General features: G+C 36.4%; 1 protein-coding gene across 1 annotated transcript; it reads right to left on the bottom strand.

Annotated features, from left to right (window-relative positions):
- Positions 1-2,271: 2,271 nt before the first annotated feature.
- On the bottom strand, positions 2,272-3,028 carry LOC113316738 (protein MATERNALLY EXPRESSED GENE 5-like). Its single transcript, XM_026564884.1, has 4 exons — positions 2,996-3,028; positions 2,646-2,889; positions 2,488-2,549; positions 2,272-2,406 (listed from the first exon to the last, which is right to left on the bottom strand). The coding sequence occupies exons 1-4, from the start codon at positions 3,026-3,028 to the stop codon at positions 2,272-2,274; spliced, it is 474 nt and encodes a 157-aa protein (XP_026420669.1).
- Between the last annotated feature and the right edge of the window lie 20,962 nt (positions 3,029-23,990).

Below are 23,990 nucleotides of genomic sequence, written 5' to 3'. Positions count from 1 at the left end.
GTGTAACTGAGAGTTACACATGCATCTGACTTGTGTATTCAGCGTCAACTCCAATTCCAGCGAGACCATTACCACGTTTAAGCAATTAGCTTTTATGAAGTTATCTAAAACCTGAAATATAACAACAAGCAATCAGTATTTATACGATTAAAATGAACAGTACATAAAACAATGTATATTTCAGTTTCACAAGCATCTGACTAGTGTAGCTAGCGGTTACACATGCATCTGAATTGTGTAACTGAGAGTTACACATGCATATAACATGTGTAACTAGGAGATACACATTCATCTGGCTAGTGTAGCTAGCAGTTACACATGCATATGACTAGTGTAACTAGGAGTTACACATACATATTGATATGTGTACCCAAAATCAGTATGTGTAAGTAAAAGTTACAAATCTAATTAACATGTGTAACTTGCAGATACACATGCATCTGAATTATGTAACTAGGAGTTACACATGCATCTGACTTAGATATGTCAACATAAAATCAGTAAATCCATCTCTAAATGAATAACACTAGCAAAAACGAGAGGTGACTATCAAGCAATTACCAGTCATAAAATAATACAGTTAACCTTGCAAGTGAATGAGAAGCTCTTAATTAAGATATCACTGCTTCAGCAGAAAGACGTTGTTAGCACTGTATTAACAGAAAGACGTTTTACAGCGCTAGTCTAGATGTACCTAAGCCATTTTCATATTATCGATGACGAAGGACATTTTAAGCAACAGAAAGTAAAGCTTCAGACAGTAATTATACTGGCAGAATAATACAAACACCTGGGAACCTTGTGCTAGCACATTAATATCGCAAAAAATGATCACACAACTGATTCAGTAGGGTATAAATATGAACCCAGGAAAACAAAATGCATGTGTAATCAGTAGTTACACATGTAAACAATAGTTACACATGCATATTAGCATAAGTTACACATACAATCATCATGTGTAACTAGAAATTACACATCTAATTATTATGTGTAACTATAAGTATAACCTGCATCTAATTAGTCTAATCTGCATCCACTACTACTCCCTACTACTAGGACTTGATGTTCTTTTCTCAATTTCATAAATATAACCACTATAACATATCCCATCAAATTAGCATGTGTAACTATAAGTTACATATGCATATCCCATCAAATTAGCATGTGTAACTATAAGTTAGACATCTAATTTGCATGTGTAACTAGTAGATACACATTTATTTGGCTTGTGTACCTAGAAGTTACATATTTAATTAGCATGTGTAACTACTAGTTACACATCCATAGTCTGCCAATGCTAGTTAAACGTGCAAATTGTCATGCATATGGCTTGTGTGATGTGCAGTTAAACAGATGTATGAGTTAAGTGAAACCATTCCAGACCTATATCCATATACTACCTTTCAAGAAAAAGAAGTAGCTAGTCGTAAGTAATCAAGAAGGCTTACTTGATAACGGTGTTCACTTTATCTGTCTGGATGTTTTACATCTTCTTGAAAGCATCCTTGTTTTCTTCTTCTTGTTGTCTTCAATCTTCTTCATTGCGGACTCGGTGGTGAGTGGGTATTTCAGGATCTGGTAATGGTCCAGCTTGTTCCTTGGTAGTGCACTAATATATTGGTACTTGGGATTCCTTTCCTTCTGCAATGTCTTTGGCCTGTGAAATATGACTGATGTGCAGATATTCTTAGCCTTCTTCTTAATGGTTGATGCTCCAGCTTTGACAGCCTTGGAAGCTTTGTTAGCCATTCTTAGCATGTGTATCTATAAGTTACACATCTAATTGGCATGTGTAACTCGTAGCTGCACATCCATTTAGCTTGTGTACCTAGAAGTTACACATCTAATTAGCATGTGTAACTAATAGTTACACATCCAAAAAAAGTCAGATAACTTACAAAAGAAGACAGTAACCAACCTGATTAAACTCCGGCAAGTCCCCAGCTTCTAGATCAAAACCCCTTAAGGCAGAAACAGAGATTAGCAGAGCACGGTCGCTGAAAGAAAAACTCAGGGATGTCAAAAATATTTGTTGCAATATTTTCAACATACAGAGGCACAAATGACGAAGCTTCAGTTGTATTTATTGCTTTGTTTCCAATGCTTTTGCAGTCATACCATACTAAGCACATTGCAGCAAATAGGTTGTTTATGGTAAATGGTATATAAAATAATTTAGGCATGAATCCAGTATATTTACTGCTTATTGTAGCATGATAATAAGTAGTAAGGATACAAGGTAAAATGAATTTGTGTATACAGATGGTGCTAAGTTTCACATAAAGTGAAGAAAGAAGAAGAGTAAGCTTTTTTTTGTTCACCTTGTAAGGCGTCCAACGCAGTTGCTGCCTGTGCAGGATTGATAAAATCAACAAAACACAGGACAAGTGGATCTCCTCCAGACTGTAACAAACAAAATTATCCTGAGACCACGAGTACGAAAATAAAAACTTAACTATGTATAAGGATACTGGATTCACTTACATGAAGAGACTCATTGCTCACAAGTCTCACTTCTTTAAAACCTACAAAAGGACGAAAGATATTTGCAAGCCCAAGTGAAGGTCTAACAACTGACGACAAGATGAAAAAAAACGTAACAAAGAAATACATGAAGATATAGTCTGCAGATAAAAGGATACGAGACACTTCGAGTCGTGTACAATTTGCAGGCAACCCTTCCACAAATAAAGTGTTAGATGCATCTGGAGGAAGTGGAATCTCTTGTTTGATGCTTGGAAGTCCCATATCCCTGCTCTTAGGAGGAACCATGCATGGATCAAAGCTCCGAAGACCAAACATACGTAGATCATCCATCTGATGACCAAGCATTCCTCCACCACCTAAAAATCTACCAGATTCTCCACCACTAAACGACGGAGCTTGCTGAATGAAAATTCAAAACCATACAACTCAGTACTATACCGAATATCCAAAAAACACTCTTTTGTAATATAATGTGATTTACTTACTCCTCCACTCCGCAAGTAACGATCATAAGCTGAGCCAATGGGCTCAGTATCATTTTAGAGTACCTAGTTTATGTAAGTTCATCAAGCATATAATACTGCATAAACGAGTATTTCTAATCTAAACAGCAAATCCAAACTAAAAACATAACCAGGTAAACAAACCTTGTACTTAGCCACTTCCTCACTGACTTCCTTCAAATCTCCCTTAGTGAAGATCAATCCAACATTTCCCTACATACCCAATCAACAAATCAAAACTAAATCTCAAAAATCACTGTTAAACATATTAATGAATCAAAAAGATACTTACAACAAGGAGAGGAATGAGGTTAACGAAAGCCTGGTTTCCAGTCTTTTCAGCATAAAGTCTAACAGAACGCTTCATCATAGTGTTTTTTCCCATCAATACAACAGAATCACCACGTAGACCTTTACGGATACCCTGTAACTGTTTGGATCCAACTTGCTTAATAGTTCACCAAGCATTCAACATAGTATTCATAGATATAAGTGCTTAGTAATCTATATCAAACGGCAGGCACACATACCATAAAATCTATCAGATTCTTAGCTGATAAACACAATAACATAGTATAATTTCTAGTTTAACCAACACCAATATCAGATTAAACCTACTAATAATCTGAACTGAGAATCATTTCAAAGATTCGCAATACCAAAAAATTGAAATTAAACCTAAAATTAGATCGAAATTTAGATAAACTTACTTCTGATTCTGAATAGTATGACTCATGTAATCAAATAATTGAACCACGGATCCCTTAAGAATATCGCCATTGAACAGTTTCTCATTCAACTGAGTTTCTAACACAGCATAATGAGTCGAATCTGAGTCAGAAACAAGTAATCAAAGCCGATCTTGTGATATTACCAGTAGATTTTATATCTAAATACTTGAACTAGAGGTTTTAAGTTTGTATCGCCTCAAAGAATTGCTGAAATCGCATTATTAGTTCATTTCACAGACATTTTCAAATTGAAATGTAAACAACAACGAATAACAACATCAACAATAACAAACAAAATCGTGCCTGGATTCAATTTACTTATTTCTTCACCACTCATACTACCTACATCAACAACACCACCACCAGCTCAAAAATCCTTCTCTAAATCCTTCGCCTTAACTAAATTCCTACCACCATTTCATGTATTTTATCATGTATAAATGAAAATCAAAAAATAAAAGTGAATAAAATTCAAATCAAACCTATGGGTAATAGAGAGGATGATTCACTGATATCGAATCTCAAATCAGTTATTAGATCGAAGATAAAAATAGAGGTATACAACAATTTTGACGATGAACAGATCGAAAATTTTTGTTCAATTTTTTTTCGAAAACTCTACATCAAAACAACCAGAGTAAGTAGATGATTGTGAATCTAAGCTCTGATTTCGATTCAGATAAGTCGATTGAAAAGCATCTGAAGATTTAGGTTTTGAAATACTTTTCTGAAATTTGAATCCAAAATAAATCAGCTAAAATCTCTAAACCGAAGCATCATCACAAAGAGAAGAGGATACTTACCTGTATAATTAGCTTGTTGATGAATCTGAGTTGAATCTGCAGATTAGTTGATTGAAATCTTCTCTCGGATTCGTTTATTCTACTGCAAAATTATACAATAAAATTAGAAGAAACGTTGAATTAAACGTCATCAGCGGATATCGATGGAGCGAGAGTGTTTTCTTGCTCTCTGCAATCTTTTTCTTTCGGCATGATCAAAAAACCCTAATTTTCTTCAGAGTAGAGACGAGAGAGAAGTGGGAGAAACTGAAAATGAAAATGAATCTGGAAATGAAACCTATAGCCTATTTCATTAGGTATATATAGTAAAGGGCATTTTTGGTATTACGAATTTCCCCCAAACCCTAAACTTTATTACCAAACCCTGAAATCTAAAGTTTTGGGCCTAGAAATATTAAAAAGTGAAAGTATGGAGTTGATAGTGAATGATCCATTTTGTGGGGCTTCTATATATTGAACCCATATAGTAGGGGGTTCTAGTATTTTTCACTACTCACAATCAGTTTGGTTAACAATTTAAGGGTCTATAATGTCATTTCATGCGGATTATCTACCAACTAGCTCCGCTGAGTTGACTTCGTCTGTCAGCATAGCAAAACTCAAACCCTGTCTTTCTTAAAAGGAAAACTAGAAATCTTTGGATTTCTATGAGGATTGCGCATTTTCTTTCCTATCCAAAAAGGAAAAAAAGAAATTTTTTTAAGAAAGGCAATTTATTGGAAATGCACCAGCAGGCTTGGGCTAGATAGTCTAAAGAGCAATAAGCCCAATTATATATGTGCCGAATTAGCCGTCTCACAAAATGGAGCTCCTTTTCTTCTGGCTTGGCCATATTTCCCTGTCAACTGCATGAACAATATATGCACTAAAAATTGAGGCAAAGATAAAACGCAAAGGGAATGATCCTCTAGAAGAAGAACCTTTAGGCCGAGGAAACAAGCATTGGATTATTATGAAGGGTGAGCACAGGTGAGGTCTGATTGGATTGAAACCTGAGTTGCCTTTTTGCTTTTACGGCTTGAATCGGTTCCATGTGCGGCTTTAAGATCTTGAGATGGCAGAAGCTTCGAGGATTTGAGACAAGGCATGATGCCTACAAATCATAACTTTTTCCATGCACACCTTTTTTTTTCTTTCATAAAGAAAGATTATGGAGACACAAGGTAAATGTATTTATACAAACAAGTATATGAAATAATTATGCAAATTAACACATTCCTTAATTCTTTAGATTACTTGTCTTTACGCGGCCAACTTCCACAAAAAGAGTTTTTTTCTTCGCTGGCTTTTCTTTAACTTGATGTTCTAGTATGGCATTGCACCCTACATAAAATGTATACTACTTTAATTGTTTCATTTGTTTTTCAGTTTCATAAGACATCATAAGAAATATCTAGTGCGGTATAATTTTGAAGTGGTAAGTTTGTAAACACATTATTTGTCAAATTTGAAGTGGAAGATAACCTTAAAATAAAACGCTCTCACTGTCCTCCCTTTTTTCCATTCCAAACCCCTTTTACAGTTACGAACTCATGTAGAACATCTATTTTACAACAAAATCAGTTGGATACACCTTATATCATGGAAGCCTTACTTTTCATAAGTAACACATTCTCAGGCATAAAAAAAAATAAAAACTTTTTTCACCTGCTAGTCCTTCTGTCGGCGCGCTCACACTCATAGTAACTCAAGCTTGTTCTTGTTCCGAAGAAGTAAAAGCCATTGCTTCAATTAGCTATATCCGGTTATCATTAACAGACCCTGCTCCTCCATCTTCAAATTAGATATACAAAAACATTAGTCTACCATAACCATTTGGTACTTCAAAATTTATCGATCGGTCTTATTTTAAAACTAAAAATTAAATCTAGAAATTGAATTTAACAATAAACAAACTTAGTGCATTCGCTATTCTCGAAAAATAGCGCATATGTATTCTTCTACCATGGTTCAAATATAACTCGAACAATTTGAATCCCGTGGTTTCTAGGTTATACAAAATATAAATGCCACACAACAATATCTTCAGAGTCTATCTTTAACAAAAGGAGAAGGTATTTAAATTCCAATCGGTACTCAGGCTGTCCACCTCTTAAATTGACTGAATTAACTCGTTCTGGATAGTTAGATATATACACATGGACACCACAACCAACTTATTGTCTAACATTTTGAAATTCATATTCTATTCTGCTCATAGTTAATCCACTCATTAAGGTACTGGTTGATCGCCTAACTTTGTTATTTCTTTTTCTCTTGTTTTGTCAATTGTGAAGAAAAATTTAATACACCAAAAATTCAAGAGCAATGGGATCCTAATTTTTTTTTATATGCGAAAGATAATTGATTTTAGTGATTTAAATAATGTCACTGTGACATAAACCAGCGATCAAGGTCTCTGATGAGCCCAAAACACATCAATCAAATATCAATGGTGAAATGAGACGAATCAACAGATGAGGAGAGACGAAATCGGACAAGGATTAGAAGAATTCATTAGAATCAAGAGAGGACAGCAGACACAGGGATACTTTTGCTTCAGTATATTCATTCCATTATCTGATAACAACGTCCATTACATATATATAAGACACCTAAATAACTACCATCACAATAACTGCCTAATTATTACAACAGTACGTTATTATCTAACATGTGAGGGCATATCATTCCCACCCCCTTCAGAACAACCTTGTCCTCAAGGTTGTGTACAAACTATCTAGTAATGCTGCAAAGACAATATTACAAGGGAACAACAAAATGCAGAATGTTTGGATCTTGGCCACCTGATTAACGGAACAAGAAATGATATACCAAAGAAGCACAACGATTCGTCCACGGATTCTTCCAGCATACGTGCTGCACCTGAATTCCAAAAGGAAGTAAACTTTTGTTTCATCAATGGAAGCAAAGAACAGTATGTAGGGTTCTTCATCTTGTGGCTTATGAGCGGGCACTTCAGTCTCTTTAGAATCTTCAGTGAAAACTAGACAGAAATCACCAATGTTGGAATCAGAAGAATCAACTTGATTTTCAGCAAACATGACACAATCTTCTTCTTCAATTGTTGCTGAGATTTTCGATGAGATGCGTGAAACAATGGTCTTAATTTCATCCATTATTTCTTTTATTTCTCCATTAAGAATTTGATTTCACGGTTGAGAGCTACCCGGTCTTCATGTTGCTCTAAAGATTAGAAACCACAATTTTGATATTTTCTCTAACATCATTACGCAGATCCATTTGTATATGGCAGGAACCGTCCGACAAGATCGAACGGCTCTGATACCAATTGATAGGCCCACGTTGTAACAAGAAGATTAAGAAGAAGTTTACAGTAAAGAAGAGAAGGAAAAAGATACTAGCATATAAGAAATAAGAGTTCAGTAGAGAAGAAACAGATACAGGAACATCATATTCATTTCATCCATGATAATCTAATACATATGTTACATACTTATAGCCAATCTTGTTAATTTTTCACAACCACTTAGACAACTTCCCCTAACTTCCCTAACTTCTTAATACAATCCAGATTAGTAAACAGAGATCCTAATTAAACATAACTTGTACAATTACTAACTACTATCAGACTATGCTGACTTATAAACCAGATCCTATCATTCCCACACACTTGAAAACAACCTTGTCCTCAAGGTTGTGCATAAGACAGTCAAATAGGGTACGCATAAGAGATCGCAAGAGATGATTCTCCACTGGTATTACCTTTAGGCAAATTCCTCTAAGTGATTTTGGTCTTGTTCAATCTCTGGCAAGCTACCTTGTATTAGGAAAAGTCGTGGGTTCTTGCAAGTATGCCCATGAACGTACTTTTCAGCGCAATGATAGCATAATCCTTTTGCTCTCCTCTCCTTCATGTCTGCAGCAGAAATCCGTTGCACCGGGGGCAAGGACTGAGGAGGTGTGCCTAATAAGCTGGGTAAATTTTCTGGTGACGGTTTATGTGTGTGAGGCTTGGTTGCAGAATACTTCAATTGAGGAATAACTTCCTTGGGGAGTGAAATCTGCCCCATTGACCATAGTTGTTCCTCTTGTAAACGAGCAAGTCCCATAACAGTGATAAGGTCCTTTGGATTGAACATACGAACCCCTGGTTGAATTTTTTCTCGTAATCCACTGATAAGACAACTTACTAAAAATTCCTCGGATAATCCATGCACAAGGTTAGATAATTTTTCAAACTCATTTTGATAATCAGAAACAGACCCAACCTTTCTAAGTTTGACGAGAGAACTTGCTGGATCCTCAATAGAAGAAGGGCCAAAGCGTCGAAAAATCCCCGTAGTAAGATCATTCCAAGTGAGAACACCACGAGCCTTATGAAGCCAACGGTAAAATTGAAGTGCTTCTCCTTCAAAGTGAATTGAAGCAATCACAACCCATGTGTTTGTTTCAATGCGATTAATTAGCAAAAAAAAATTGTTCTGCACGATAAACCCAAGCCCCGGAAATTTTTTGAAATTCAACAATCCCAGACGATCTATTATTAGGTGGTGCTGAATTCTGATATAAGGATTCACCAACATATTGTTTAGGGGGAACAGAACCACTACTAGGGAATATTGGTGTGAACTCTGGCGTTTCATTGTTTTTTTCCGTAAGAACATTGGTGGGTGAGACTAACATTCTATTGAGGATTTCTGTCAAGGAGTTGGATATTGTTTCACCTTGCTTATCTTGTTTTTCCATTTGCTTTTCATATTTCTCCACCAATTTTCCAAGGACTTCTGTCAAACCTTTGATATCATCCGATTGTTTTTCTTGTTTCTCCATCCTATCTGCCAATGCTTTCATATTCTCATCCAATGTCTTCAACCGAGTACCATCTACCATGACTGGCTCTAGATACCAATTGATGAGCCCAAAACTCATCAGTTAAATATCAATGGTGAAATGAGACGAATCAACAGATGAGGAGAGACGAAATCGGACAAGAATTAGAAGAATTCATTAGAATCAAGAGAGGACAGCAGACACAAGGATACTTTACTTCAATATATTCATTCCATTATCTGATAACAACATCCATTACATATGTATAAGACACCTAAATAACTACCATCACAATAACTGCCTAATTATTACATCCGTACGTTATTATCTAACATGTGAGGGCATATCAGTCTCTCGCTGGCTATATCTTTTAAGTCGTTCGATATCTTCTCTGTTGCTCCATACTTTCCGGTAGTGGTGTGGCTAGTTTGCTAGGCCATGTGGGATGCCGAATGAAAAAGTATAATAGCTCCCATGAGAATCGGCCTTGACCCAATGACCCTTACCATCCAAATACCCTATTCGCTTCCACAGTCCTCCTAAATTTAAACCGTTTCTTCTGCTGTCGCCTGTCGCTCATAGAGTCATACTCACTGCGCACATAAAATTAAACGGGTGCTATGGTAACCAAGATCTTCTCCTTCCAAGCAGAAGCAATCGCTTGCAAATACAATATCATTTCACTTTTAACAATGTCGAGGATCCGAAGCGTCATCATCCATAATGTACACGTAAATCATTAATGTGCCCTGTAATACTCTCTCACATTGTGGTCAAGACATGTCAATTGTCTAGAATTGAAAAATAGCAGGATAATTTCACATGACTGTAATTTCAGATAGGCTTTTTCACCAGGAAAATTTGAAATGCGGTACAAGGCTTGGTTGAGACAGTCCAAATAGCAGTAGGCACATTGGTAAGTTAGCGGTGCCTCTGACAAATTTCGCAGTGACTTCCGACAGTGGATTTCTTTTTCTTCTCGCGTAGCATCTTTCCGTGACACTCGAACTGCGATCTTTATTATACTTCACAGCAAGTTTGACACAAGTGGCACACCCTTAGTTCCGACTCTTGATAAACTGCAGATACACGATCGTCTTCAAGAAGAACCTTAGGCCAAGCAAGCAAGCATTGGATTATATATGCGGGATGGACGTTGGATCTACGTATCACCAAAGAAAATAGAAATCCAATTCGATTGAAACCTCACTTGCTTTTTCTGCTTTTAAGCTTTTATGGATCATCAGCACTTCTCTAGTGGTTTATATCAACGAAATTTTACCCCACCCATAGAGATATTACCAGCATGTGCAATCAATTTCTTGGTGCATTCATTATGCAGTCCTGTACGTCATCATTTCAGGGAAATACACAGTATTTTTTTGGGGTTGTGCTTTGCCTTTTTGCTCGTACTTTCTTATTTCGGAGTTTACGAGGATTTTTGTGAACAAGAAATTTCACTGTTTTTAAAGTCCCCTCCCGACAATATTTAGTTTTGGAAGTTAAATAACGAGAATCAGAATTCTAGACATAGATGATAGAGGAGACGTCCTGAACTAATCAACCAACCAAATTAACCTATCAAATATAGGCTATTCAGAGGAGTGTCGCGAAACTGGACTCAGAAACATGGTACAGAGCCATGGAGGCCGACTTATTTGCAATATTTATTAACTTTTAGAATAATCTACTTTTTTCATGATATTACAGAAGATAATAAACAGTGGTCTCGTATATACCGTTCCTATAGACCACTGCAGAACCACATAGAAACATGAATAGTACGTCCCGCTATGGAGTTTGATTGTGCCTATGCGGTTGTCTTGTGGTATGTATGGACGGTTTGTCCAGAATTTTCAGATAATAATTCACTTTATCACTGCCAATAATTTACATGTTTGACTTTAAGGGCTAGAGGGCTGAAACTTCGCGGAGATGAGGCAATGCAGGATCGGTGCCGGAATGTCATAAATTTTTCCTTTCATACTTCTTCTACACAGGAAGATAGTTACAAGAACCGAGAACCAGGGTGAATGTATATATGAAAACGACCATACAAGCTATGGTATAATTTTTTTTTTTTTTTTTTTGATTTTTCCTTGTGCACTGCAAACGAGATATACCAACTCTCAACAAGGTTAAGTTTATATACAACTAAAAGCTATTGGCTCACCAAAAATAGTAATACATGATACCTAGTCTTAGGATGATGTATTTGAACCTCAAAAAATGATTATTATTGGGAAAGGTTTTTTTCTAAATCCACCTTGAAATAGCTTTCCCTCTAATAAATATGGCTTTTCCCCCAACAATTATCATTTTTAACTATAAACGTTTTCATTATTCACCTGGTTTCCCTCTCAACCCATTTTATGATCAGTAGCTCGTATAAACCATCTTTCTCACGGTATCACGGACTCGGAGAACCAATATGTCATAATTAATACACTCTAAGGCACAATCAAAATCAGCTCTTTTTGCCCCTCACAAATCAAAGGTTTCCTTTTCGGTAACGTCCAAAATATAAGATGTAGGAAATACCAATAGGTCCTAGAAATAATATATTAGAGAGAGTCTAGTCCAGTTGACCCAGTCAACTGTCTGTTTTGTCCTATTTGGAAATATAAATTATAGTTTGGTCCTAAAAATTATGGTTTGGTCCTAGGATGATGTCATGGATGATGTAATTGTCATTGTGTGGTGCCAGAAATACCCTTTTGGGACCACATATATATACAAAAACCCTAGAAAATATCTTATTTTCAGATTTACTTTCTCTCTCCACCTGTTTTCAGATCTAGTTTCTTTTCTCTCAATTTCTTTTTTCTTTTTCTTTCTGCTACTGTTTTTGTTGTTGTTGATGATGATGATGAAGAAGAAGAAATCGATGACGATGATTTTCATGGATCTGTTGTTGTTTTTGATGTCGTTGTTGAAGAAGAAGAAGAAAACGATTGCGACGATTTCATGGATATGCTACTGTTTTTGATGTTTGTTATTGATGATGATGAAGAAGAAAACGATGACGACGATTTCATGGATCTGCTGCTGTTTTTGATATCATTTGTTGATGATGAAGATGAACTCGTGTTTGAAGACGATGATGTTTTGCTTCTGCTGTAGCTTGAAGACGACGAAGATGATGTTGCTGCTGGTGTCTGAAGACGACGATGTTGTTGGTGGTGTTTGAAGACGTCGAAGAAGATGAAGATGATGATGTTTTTCATTTTTAGGTTTTTATATGGAGTTCATTTCTGGAATGAACTCTGTTTTTTTAGGTTTTTATAAGGAGTTCATTTCTGGAATGAACTCTGTTTTTTTTTAGGTTTTTATATGGAGTTCATTTCTGGAATGAACTCTGTTTTTTTAGGTTTTATATGGAGTTCATTTCTGGAATGAACTTGGTTTTTTTAGGTTTTTATATGGAGTTCATTTTCTGGAATGAACCCTGGTTTTTTAGGTGATTTCTGAAAAAATAAGTAGAATTAACAGGAGTTGCTACAAAAAAATAAGTAGAAATTAACACGGAAGGGTACTTTTGTCCATTTAATATTTTTAAATAATTATGGACCAAACAGTAAAGGCATTTTCCCAAAGCACCACACTGACATGAGCCCACCTAAAAAAGGACCAAACGATATTTTTCCCAGATAAGATAGTGTCTGATTATCTGGATCTTGAACTACATACCACGTGCTCTATAAAATTAATATATCAAATCAACACTCTCTCATAGTGTGATGAGGAAATGTCAAATATCAAGAATTTGCTTTGTGCTATGTCATTCCTTTCGTTTATGCTTTGACCCGTATAAGGATAATTGGTGTTTAGTACTCAGGTTTTGGCCAACACTAGGCTTTGGTCTAACATTTGTCCAACGTTAGTGCTTGGTATCTAGAATGGACGTTGGCTTGAATTGACTCAGTTAGATATTAACCTTTGTTTATAAATTAATTTAAAATAAATTAAAATGAAATTGTTAGTTGAATTTACTATATTACCCCTTCACTTTCCATTACCCTTAACCTAACTCTTTCTATTCTTCACTCTTCTTCTTCCGCCCGCCTCCACTGTTAGAAGTTGAGCAACAGAGTCTATACAAATTATCCAAATCTCCACCTCCATCGTCTTCTTCTTGTATAACATCATCATATACCCCATCACTGTCACCTTCATATCATCATAATCCATCTCTAAACTATAACCCTTGATAGATTCTCTCCTCAATTAACATTTCCACTTGTAGAAAAGAGAGAATTGAGTGATGGTAACGATTCTGAAATTGCAGATGAAGAAAAAGGAAGTATTGATGGGTTTTAATGCTTGTGATTTGAGGGGTTCACATCAATTTTGAGGGGTTGCAGGAAATTATCAGATTTATATGGAAGAACATCTATTGATGCTGGTGATTTGAGGGGTTGGAGGAAATTTATGGTGATAATAAGCTTTAAAAGGAGAATGAAAATAGGGTTTACATCAATTTTGGGTTCTAATCTAGTTATGAGAAGATTGTGAAATTAGGGTTCTTAAACAGAGAGGAGTAATGGGTTCTACTCAAATTTGAACTGAAGATGGTGGGTGATTTAATGGTCGATTTTATTAAGGGAGCCAAGAGGACGAGTTCAGTCTTCTTGATGCACAGAAGAACATGAATTGCAGATTTAGATGTATGATAGGACAGGTATTGTGAAGATGAAGATGCAGATGCAGTCTTGAACTGAAAATTTTTTGATGGTGGAAGTGACAATATGAGACGAATTTCCTTATCCTCATCATTAACAGTTACTTCTAACGCTTCCAGTTCAGAAACAATTTTGAATTCAAAACACTGAGATGATTAGCAATAGATGTACCTTCAGCCATCTTCAACGTATTAAATTGCTCTTTCAAGTACAAGTTTACTCCACAAATCCTTTGTTGTAGTAATATTTCAGACATTAGCCAAAACATTTTTTGCTAATAATAGTCGTATTTGACTTGCAACTCTTAAATCAACATCTTCCCAGTCTTCAGGTTTGACACCGCTTTCAGCTTGTCCTTTCAGCGCCTTGACTAATCCCGATTGTATCAAAACATCTTTAACTTGGATTTGCTACAAACCGAAGTTAATAGAACCATCGAACTTCTCTACCTCGAACCGCGTAGAACCCGCAGAAACCTTTGTCGTCATCTTGTTTTTCCCCTATACCTAGCTCTTGATGCCAATTGTTGGGAATTTCACCACAACACTTTGATCTTTGAGATTAAACGAAAAAGAAAACAAACTACCAAGAGAACAACGATAACGATAAACAATCACAAAAGACAAGGATTTACGAGGAAAACTCCAAACTGGGTAAAAACCACGGACAAGAACACGATTTATTCAATTAACCGTAAAGGTGATTACAAAGAGAACTCTTACCTTCTCAAACAGCTCTCACCCTTTATCGAAACCAAGAAGCTCACAAAGAAACCGAAAACCCTAGGTTTCACCCTTTAGAAGAACTCTTATGAGAATAATAACAAGCACTACCAAGAATCCCTATTTATAGTAGTTAGCTAGCTAAGTATTACATACACAGTTTGCTTGGCCGACTACAAAACAATTCCTACAAGTTAGGAATTCATGACCGACTGTGTTGAGATAAATACAAAGGCCACCGACCTTGCTTTCTCACACGGTTTTGGAGTTCCACTCTCACTCAAAACCGTGTAAGCATTTCATTCCCACATATATTTACCTATTTTTACCTTACGTTGGGACAAAGAAATGAATACTTAGTGAGTTATTGGGAATTCTTACACAATCATGGGGAAATGGGGGCAGTTGCTCCTGCTGACTACTGCAACGTTAAATGGATGTGGTACACAAAAGTTGTTTAATTGCTTGCTAGGTACAGTTGAATGGTATACTAGTTAAAACTAGGATGGGCAATTACAGCTAGAGGGATTTTCTGTTTTGGACAATTTGAATCACGTGAACACGTAGTAAAAGATCGAAAATGTAGACTGAAGAAGGAATAGAACAGAAGAGAGTACCTCCTCTAAGTCAACATGATTCCAAGAATATCAGCTTGTGGTAGAAAAAAATGGAGACCAAAATGGAAAAATCCAACAACAGTAGTTTCGAGAGATAGAGGAGAAAATGAGCCGAAGACTATGAAACAAAATCCGGCACATGATTTACGAAGCGATTGGTGTGATTCTGAATGGGGTATAAGTTGTTTTATTTTTTCATGACTAACCGACTCATCTGACTCCGATCCACATCTGAATCCGGCTCATCAAATCTGATTCAAAAATTATCAAGTTGTAAAAAATTTAGATACGATTAGAGCAACTCCAAGAGAAGGTGCAAAAAAATCTATGTGGATTTTTTATTTAGTCCTTTTATTTATGGGGTTTACACATAGAATAAATATAGGACCCCATATCTAAAAAACCATCTCCAACATAGAGTAAATCTATTCCTAAATGATTCTATTGTGTTTTTATGATGGGTTATTTTGTTTTTGGTACTCAGGTTTTGTCCAACTTTTGAGTTTGGTCTAACATTTGTCCAGCTTGGTATTTGGTACTTGGAAATCACGTTGACCCAGGTTGACCATCTTATATGTTGTCTTCTGTTAACAATTTATTTAAAAGATTTACATAAAATGGAATTATTAAATAAATTTACTATTACACCCTTATTCATTCATCAACCCTAATTCTTTCAAAAGAAAGAAATCCCAATTCTTCTTATCCTAACTCTTCACCGCCGCACCACCATCACTTTCTTTCTCTCTAACCAGAGAAACACTGTCACGATCGCTTTCTCACTTTCTTCGTTTATTTTTCCTTGCCAAGCCCTTTTCTATTCTTTCTACAAGAAATCAACGTGGTTTGAATTGATGTTGTTAGATAAGCTGGGAAGAAATAATAAGTTTGGGTTGAGTCTGCTGGTGAAGAATTTGAAGCCAAAAAGAAGAAGATTGAGTTAAATGAAGTCAGGGATTGAGTTGAAGAAGAAATGAAACAGCTAGATGGGAGTCTGTTGAAATTGCGAAGAATGAGTTTTGTTTGGATTTGATTTTGAACTGAGAAAGAAGATGTTGTTGTTAAGAATGGAAATTAGGGTTTGACAATGGCTAAGTTCAATGAAGGATTAGGGCTTGTGGTTGTTCAATTCAGGGTTTCAATTGAAGAATTTATAGAGAACTAGTTAAAGAAGAAGATGGCTATTGGCTGTTGCTGTTATATGGAAGAGAATTAGGATGAAGTTCATTGTGCAGTAGTGCGGTACAAGCCAATTAAGATGGCTATTCCATTTTAAGACATAATTGAGTCAGTCTGATATGTTTGATCCTCGTTTACAGGCTAAAATTTTGAATTTTGTGGATGTCTCTTATGGTGGTGAAAATGGCTTCAATTAGGCGATTGAACTATCTTCAGAAATTCTTGCCAATGTGAAGTTTTTCCAAAAGAAGCGGTTGATTGGGAAGTACTTTGAGGACATGTATTGCTTCGTTTTTAGCTTCATCACCTCAATCATTATCAATAAAGTTTGCTCATGTTGATTGTGATAGTGGGAGATGTAGATTAGAGAATGATCAGAGTCCTTGAAGAATCAGGAGAAGTGGGTTTGTTTTGGAATCCAAATTGACAGCACAGACAAGAAGTATGAAGCGAATCGATTGATTTTTTTGGGAGAAGTCATTAACGGAATGGTTGTTGCGATTGATTCTTGGGCAACGAATGTGATTGATATTTTTTGGTCTAACCATTATCCTACTGCTCATAATCGTTAGGTAAGACTTTATTTCTCAGATTGATTTAAACGGGGATTTTGGGGTTTTAATTTGAGCATCAATTTACTGAAGTGTAAAGTGTTGCTGCGGATTTAGGTTGTTTTTCAAAGTACAATGGGTTTTGGTGGAGGTGACGGACGGTGACAGAAATCAAGAGACGGACATTTCCAAACATAATATTTTTCGTCAATATTTGTAAACTGGAAGGATATTACAGTAAATTTGTATATTAATTAAATTTTATATAATATTTTTAATAATTACTAAACAGAAGTCAAAAATTAACCGAGTCAATGCGGGTCAACGTCTTTTCCAAGTACCAAACACCAAGCTGGACAAATGTTAGACCAAACTCAAAAATTGGATAAAACTTGAGTACCAAAAACAAAATAACCCTTTTATGATTCTATTGTATTTTATGATTCTATGAGGTTTACACATAGACTAAATCTATTCCTAAATGATTCTATATTGTGTTTTTATGCCAAACCGGGGTCTAAAATCATATGTGTCACAAAAAATAAATAAATCTGTCCTCTATTAGAGATGCTCTTAGATATGTCAATAGTGAGTCGAGTATCATTTTTTAGAGTTAGCCTCGAGTCAGATTTATAACCCGAGTTAATTATTACAACCGACTCATGCCGGATTCAAATTCACGGGTCAGACCTTTTACCAAAAATATAAGCTATGAGTCTATGTATGACACTGTAGTTTTACTTTGAGGATTGGGTATTACTTGTTGGCAGCGCTTCAATCAGAAATGGGGTTCAAGCAGGCTTAGTGAAAGGTAAGTTATTTATTTGCCTAGCATTTCAAAATGATAGGAAAAAGAAAAAGAAAAGGAAACTTTGCATGTTTCAAGACTTAAATACACATTTCCGCAATAATATCCCACTTGTCTAAAGCCAATATTTTCAAAAGGAATATCACTGATTTTCTCACCAAAAATAGACTACTAAACAAGTCTGCTGATACGTTGTCCAAGTTTCTCTATTTGTGAGTTTCTCCTTTACAGTTGGGAATCCTTAATTTCACGAAATGATGCACCCCTAGGGTGAGAGTGACTGCCACATCAAGATCTTCATTTGGACTGACCTTTATGGTCTACTTCTCAAGGTCGTTTTCTCACCGTGTATCTTCTGTACATATACAGTACCAACTTCAATATATTATTCTGTACCAACTTCAATTACTGCAAGGTACAAGCTGAACTCTGACGAAGCCTAGTCTGGAGACATGCCTGAGCATAGAGAGATGATAATAAGGTAAATCTGAGCCGTTATTTCTGGTATTATCAAACCACTGCAAAATCATCTGACCGCCATAGAACTACGTGGCCCACATTTTTTTGAGAGATCTTTTTCTCGTGAATGTTTCCAACTAGTTAATTAGTTTTCAAGAACCGCAAAGGGAAAAATGAAAGAGTGTTGACTTTCAAGCCTCATCCTCTTCATAAAAGATAATCCAATAACGCTTCAATTAGAAATGGGTTCACTGCACCTTTCTTTACTTTGAGGATTAAGTTAAGGTTTCTTCAATAATGTGTTCAAGCAGGCTCAATCAAGTAAGTTATTTATTGGCATAGAAATTTCAAATTGGTAAGAAAAAGAAAATGAGAAGAAAACTTTGCATGTGCTCTTTTTGCTATATGTTGAGTTATTCGGGGTGATGGCAACAGAAAGATAAGGCACACAAAAGTGCTAGACATATATCAAGTACATTTTCATACAAAAGTGCTAGACGTATATCAAGTACATTTTCATTCATGTGCAATTGGATACAAAGTTTGGTAAAATAAAAACATCAGTAAGTGAATATTGTGATTAGTAAATCGTAAAATCCTCATCAACTGAATGGCAAATGTAATCATCCCATATCTTTTCTTTGATCAGCATAAACGTGAATATCTTGAACATCAAAGTATCACTAAGACTCTTCCATGGATACTTTAATGGAACTTTTCTTATGGACAAAAAAATATGATATCAATCAGGTTATGCTGACATTAATCAGGTTGTTTAAAGGAGTATGTTCTCTTTAATTTGTAATAACTGACATCCTTTTTCGAGTAAGATATAATATAATCAGATAAATATGGTAGGATAGGTGAGCGTTACAAGACAGATGTCTTCCACATATTGGTGTGGAACTCTACATGAACAAGTGATCAAACAAAAAAAACAAAAACAAATGGAGGAGTGTATATGACACTCCTATAACCCAGAAGGCAGTTCAAAGTCATTTATTACTATCACTCTAACGGCCATCTAGATTTTTGTGAGATAGAACGATTAACTTTTCATGTAATTCGGAGTTTGAGCACTAAAAAATCTAAGAATAAAGGCCTAATGGCAAGTCATTAGCTAAGGTACACACTCACAGAGCTTCATTTGGATCCAGCAAGGGCTCGATTAGAAGTAATCAAAATTCTAAAGGCAATTAAGCTAATTCGATGTTTTGGATGAGAAAATCTCTTAGTTCGGATTGCATAGCTGTTTAGTTATAATACACCAAAAAATTCTTTCCGTTCACAGATGTTAAGTTTGGAATTTCCTGATTAATGAAATTTCCATACTAGGATCAGAAGCAGGTTGGAAATTATGTGGAATTCCTCACAGATGTGATAGTTAAGTTTAACTGCCCAAACATCTTTAATACCACGCAGTGGAAATCCTCGTATCCCAAATTGATGATTAAAATGTGGGTCCAGATCTTCTGTACCACGACTCCCATGCAACTACTTTACTCTTCCTATTACATCTCTGTCATGGTATCATGAGGAACGGTTCTGATCCTCTAGGAAAATCTCGTTTAGGGTTTGTTTTTATGCCACATAATATATCATTTCTACCATTTCATTACACACCAAATGCAACATAATTTGTAATTAACACACTACTCAGATATTGAATATTTATAAGAGTGCACCAACCTTCTGTCCATGAGTCTTTGTTCACCATCAATTTTGGAGACTCTCCGCCCAAAAATGATCTCCTACTAATCTCAAGGGAGTGGGTCCACTTTGCATGTGAACTCAAAGTTTAATGCCTTTAGGTCTTGGACTCTTGGATCTGTGAGAAACCAAAAATTACGACATACGTACCGGCAGTGTACTTAAGTATGTAGCAGTAGGTGCGGTACTACTACTTTTGGAATCTATAAAGTTCCAATACTTAACCCTCTTGAGATAGTACTTATGTAGTAGTACTACTACTTTTGGAATCAACCAAAAACTAGAGCTTTGGTTTACCTTTGCATGGTTTGGTCCTCTAATTGTTAAGATCACCGTTCACTGATTGATGAGTGCCAAATATTGTATATATTTATCCCTTTTTGTTGGCATTTAACTCATCTTTTGCGCATTAATTCTACATTTTATCCCATATTCTGTATTTTCATTGTTTTCAAGAATAAATATTTTTATTAATTAATTTTGCATTTTTAGGTAATAAATAAAGTTCGGATGAGTCGCGGAGCGAAAAGAGCAGAAAAGTAGTGAAAAGCCGGGAGAAATTACGCAAGGAAGCCGCGAAGAATGGTGCGCACAACCTCATTTTCTACACACAAAAGCGCCTCCGTTCTCAGCCATCAGATCAGTTCTCAGAAGCATCCGACGGTCGCTCCTTCATTGATCATCAAAATCCGAAGTCTCTGCCGAGCACCACAGCGCTGAAATTCCAAACCTTCAGATTAGATGGTAGTTGAATCCAACGGTCGCTCCCTTGCTGTGCATCGAAGTTTGATATCTCCGCCTTACACTACAGCACCAAACCTAATCTAGCACCGTTCGTTTCGTTGTATCTCCTCATCCAACGGTCGCTCATCGCTTGCCTCCGCATCACCGTCCGATCTACCTACCAGCTCCACATCCCACGGCTCATCCTCGCTGTTCATCCAATTTGATGAAGCCGCCTAACACCCTAGCAACCGAACCCTACCACCTAACCAAACACCCCCCTTCTCTCCCAAACCATCGAGCCCTTCTCCTCCACCCACTCCTCTGCAGAAACCACCATACACCACCACCTTCTCCACCTCTGTCACCACCTGCTCCGCCACCAACTCTCTGTCACCACGTCCATCAAAGTAACCAATACCATCTGTTTCCCTTCTCCTTAGCAACCTATTTTCTCAATTTTTGCACGTTCTCTATCAGAAACCCTAGCGTGCAAAATTGGTAAATTAGGTCGAAAGTGAGAAGCAATTGAAGACACGGAGAGGTAGAGGAGGACAAATAGAGTAATGGGTCGAGTTCAATTTGATGTTGCTACATCAAATTAGGTGAGTAATCACCAACCCTAGCTACTGTTATTTTGGGTGAAAATGGGTAGAACCCTAATTGTCTGTGGGTATAAATATGGGTGTGGGGGTTGTGTTAAAAACTATGCTTGGAATAGCCAGCATCCAGGACTTTCATGTCCTGTTAATGTTTTAAATTTCAGTTCAGTTTCATGTTCATGTCTACTATGTTCTGTTGATGTTACTGTTAATCCTTTTGCTTCCTGTTAGTGTTAGTTTATCATGTTAGGTTAAATTAATTCCTGTTAGTGTTTCTGTTAATGTGTTCATTGTTAATTTCAGTTGGTTATGTTAATGTTAAATGTTGTAATGCTCCTGTTGATGTTTGTTAATGTTCACTGTCATGTTTAAACTGCTGTCACAATTGATGGAATGCTAGGCTAGATATCTGTGAAGCATTGATTTGATTGTGTAATGGAAGAAATCAGTGCTCATAGCAAGCTGATTATCTTGCCATTCCTTTTGTATGCTTAGGTGCATTGTGTTGATTGAATAGTGGGGAGAAACTAGTGCTCACTAGTGACAATGAGCAAGCTAGTTCTCTTCCCACTCTAGAAGAATGCCTTAGCCTTGCTCTGTTAGTTTCACCATCTCCCTTGCCCTTGGCTTAGGCCTTGGTTCACTTGCACTGTTATCTGATTGTTGTTGTTTAGTTTCTTCATTTTCTCCATTGTCTTTCCTGTTAATTGCCGTTGTTTTTCTTTACCTTGCTTTTCTGTGCAGTTGCATATCTTGCATAATTTTCTGCCATTTGCATCTGTCTACCACCTGCATCTCATGTTGTAGTTACTAGCATTTTAGCATCTGTAGTTGTAACTTAGTAATCATTTTAGTCTTGTAAATATTAGTTAGTAATCATCTGTGGTTGTTCATTAACTTTGCTACTTAGCTATACCTTGCATCCTAGCATTAGCATTCTGTTCTGTATCATTATCATTTCCATTCTGTGTAGCTGTAGCATCACTGCATCATCTTAGACATTTGCATAATCTCTTCTCAATTGCTTAAACTGCACAACTCTGGAAACTGAATCTTTTGTTGAGTTAGCAAGTACATGTGCTTCTCCTGCTACTTAGTGCTGCCATTTCTCCCCTGCTGCTGCTTCCTCTCCAAAGCCCAGCTCACAGTTCACTTTCCAAGCTAAGGCCTGTCACTGTCAAGCCCAAATACAAAAGCCCATTGTAAATTGTTGAAAGACCACAGGCCCAGCTCAAACCAAAGCCCAAACCATTCAACTGTGGGCTTAACCCAAAAGCCTAACTCAAAAGACTGAGGCCAGTTCATTCTTAGGAATAAGGCCAAAGCCAACTTCAATCACAAGCCCATTTACACTTCAAAGACCAACTGAGCCCAAGCTCAGTTCATTTCATTGTTAAAAACAAACCCATTAGACCCAATTTACTCAAAGGAGAATCAAAGCCCAACAATAGCAATTTAGGAACCCAATTAGCTAGAAACAACAAAACACTCCCGATCTCTGTGGATCGACCCGTACTTGCACGAGCTACAACTGACGACCGTGCACTTGCGGTATTACTGTAGGCCCGCGTTTTTCTGCGCTTCATTTTATACACTCCTTTGAGGCCTGCCAAGTTTTTGGCGCCGCTGCCGGGGATTGGTGCTGTGTTTTTCTTGTGTTTTAGCTATTTTTTGCATTTCACTGCATAGCATTTGCATCTGCATCTGCTTCACTTCATTTGCTGTTAGACCTGCTGTTCTGAACCTGTTTTCCTCTGCTGGGACGCCACCAAGGAAAAGAACCAAAACCCAACTGGGTTTTTGCAACAATATCAGAGCAGCTGGGCTGTGCTTAAGAGGTAACCCATTTAAGAGAACCCGAATTGTGGGCTTCCAATTTTTAATTGTGGGCATGTAATATTAAAGCCAATTTTTGGGCTTCTCTTATTTTCTGTTAGGTTTGTAATAATTTATTTGTGGGCTTGTATTTGTTTAATTTGTGGGCTTGTATTTAATTTTTGAGCTTGTTTAATTTGGACTTGTATTTTGTATTCTGGGTTTTTAAACCCAGCTGAGCTTGTAACCGACCACGCTAGTTGAACTCGTTAGTGGGCCGAGTACCCAAATTCTAGGCCGAGATTTTGGACTCAGTTCCACCAAAAGTTTTCAACCAAGCGGAGCCAAAGCAAACACAAAAGGCTTGCACAGTGGGCTTGCTCCCATTCAAAAACAAATTTTATTTTCTTTTTCAAAAAAAAAAAAAAAAAAAAAAAAAAAAAAACCAAATCTTCTTGTAGATAATGTGTTAGTTAAATTTCCTTTTGTATATATTTTGCTAATCCAATATGATCTCGGCTGAAATATGTTGGATTTTTGCCCTGAATAACGGAGTTTTAATTCTGCTTTCGCCGAAATCGGGTATTCTCTCTCCTTTTACTCTACTCAGCATGTCCCTTTCCATATGTTGCATTTTAATTCTTTCCATATTTTGAAACATTGAGGACAATGTTTAGTTTAGGTTTGGGGGTATAGAGTAGATACCACGATAATATGCCATAATTGAAAACGAACTCCTTCTTCTTTTTGAAAAAATTGAAAAATTCCAAAAAAATAAAAAAATCAAAATTCCAAAAAAAT

The sequence above is a fragment of the Papaver somniferum genome, chromosome 10 (genome assembly GCF_003573695.1).
Source record: "Papaver somniferum cultivar HN1 chromosome 10, ASM357369v1, whole genome shotgun sequence".
Taxonomy (NCBI): domain Eukaryota; kingdom Viridiplantae; phylum Streptophyta; class Magnoliopsida; order Ranunculales; family Papaveraceae; genus Papaver; species Papaver somniferum.
Note: the sequence above shows the minus strand (reverse complement) of the source record. Positions and strands in the feature narration are given on the sequence as shown.

Bases quoted from the DNA above. Each gene is read 5' to 3' on its own strand.
- LOC113316738 (XM_026564884.1), bottom strand. From the start codon at position 3,028: ATGATACTGAGCCCATTGGCTCAGCTTATGATC. The intron at 2,550-2,645 runs GTATCCTTTTAT...TTGGGCTTGCAA, and splicing joins TACACGACTCGAAGTGTCTC to ATATCTTTCGTCCTTTTGTA. The intron at 2,407-2,487 runs GTAAGTGAATCC...TGTTTGTTACAG, and splicing joins TGAGCAATGAGTCTCTTCAT to TCTGGAGGAGATCCACTTGT.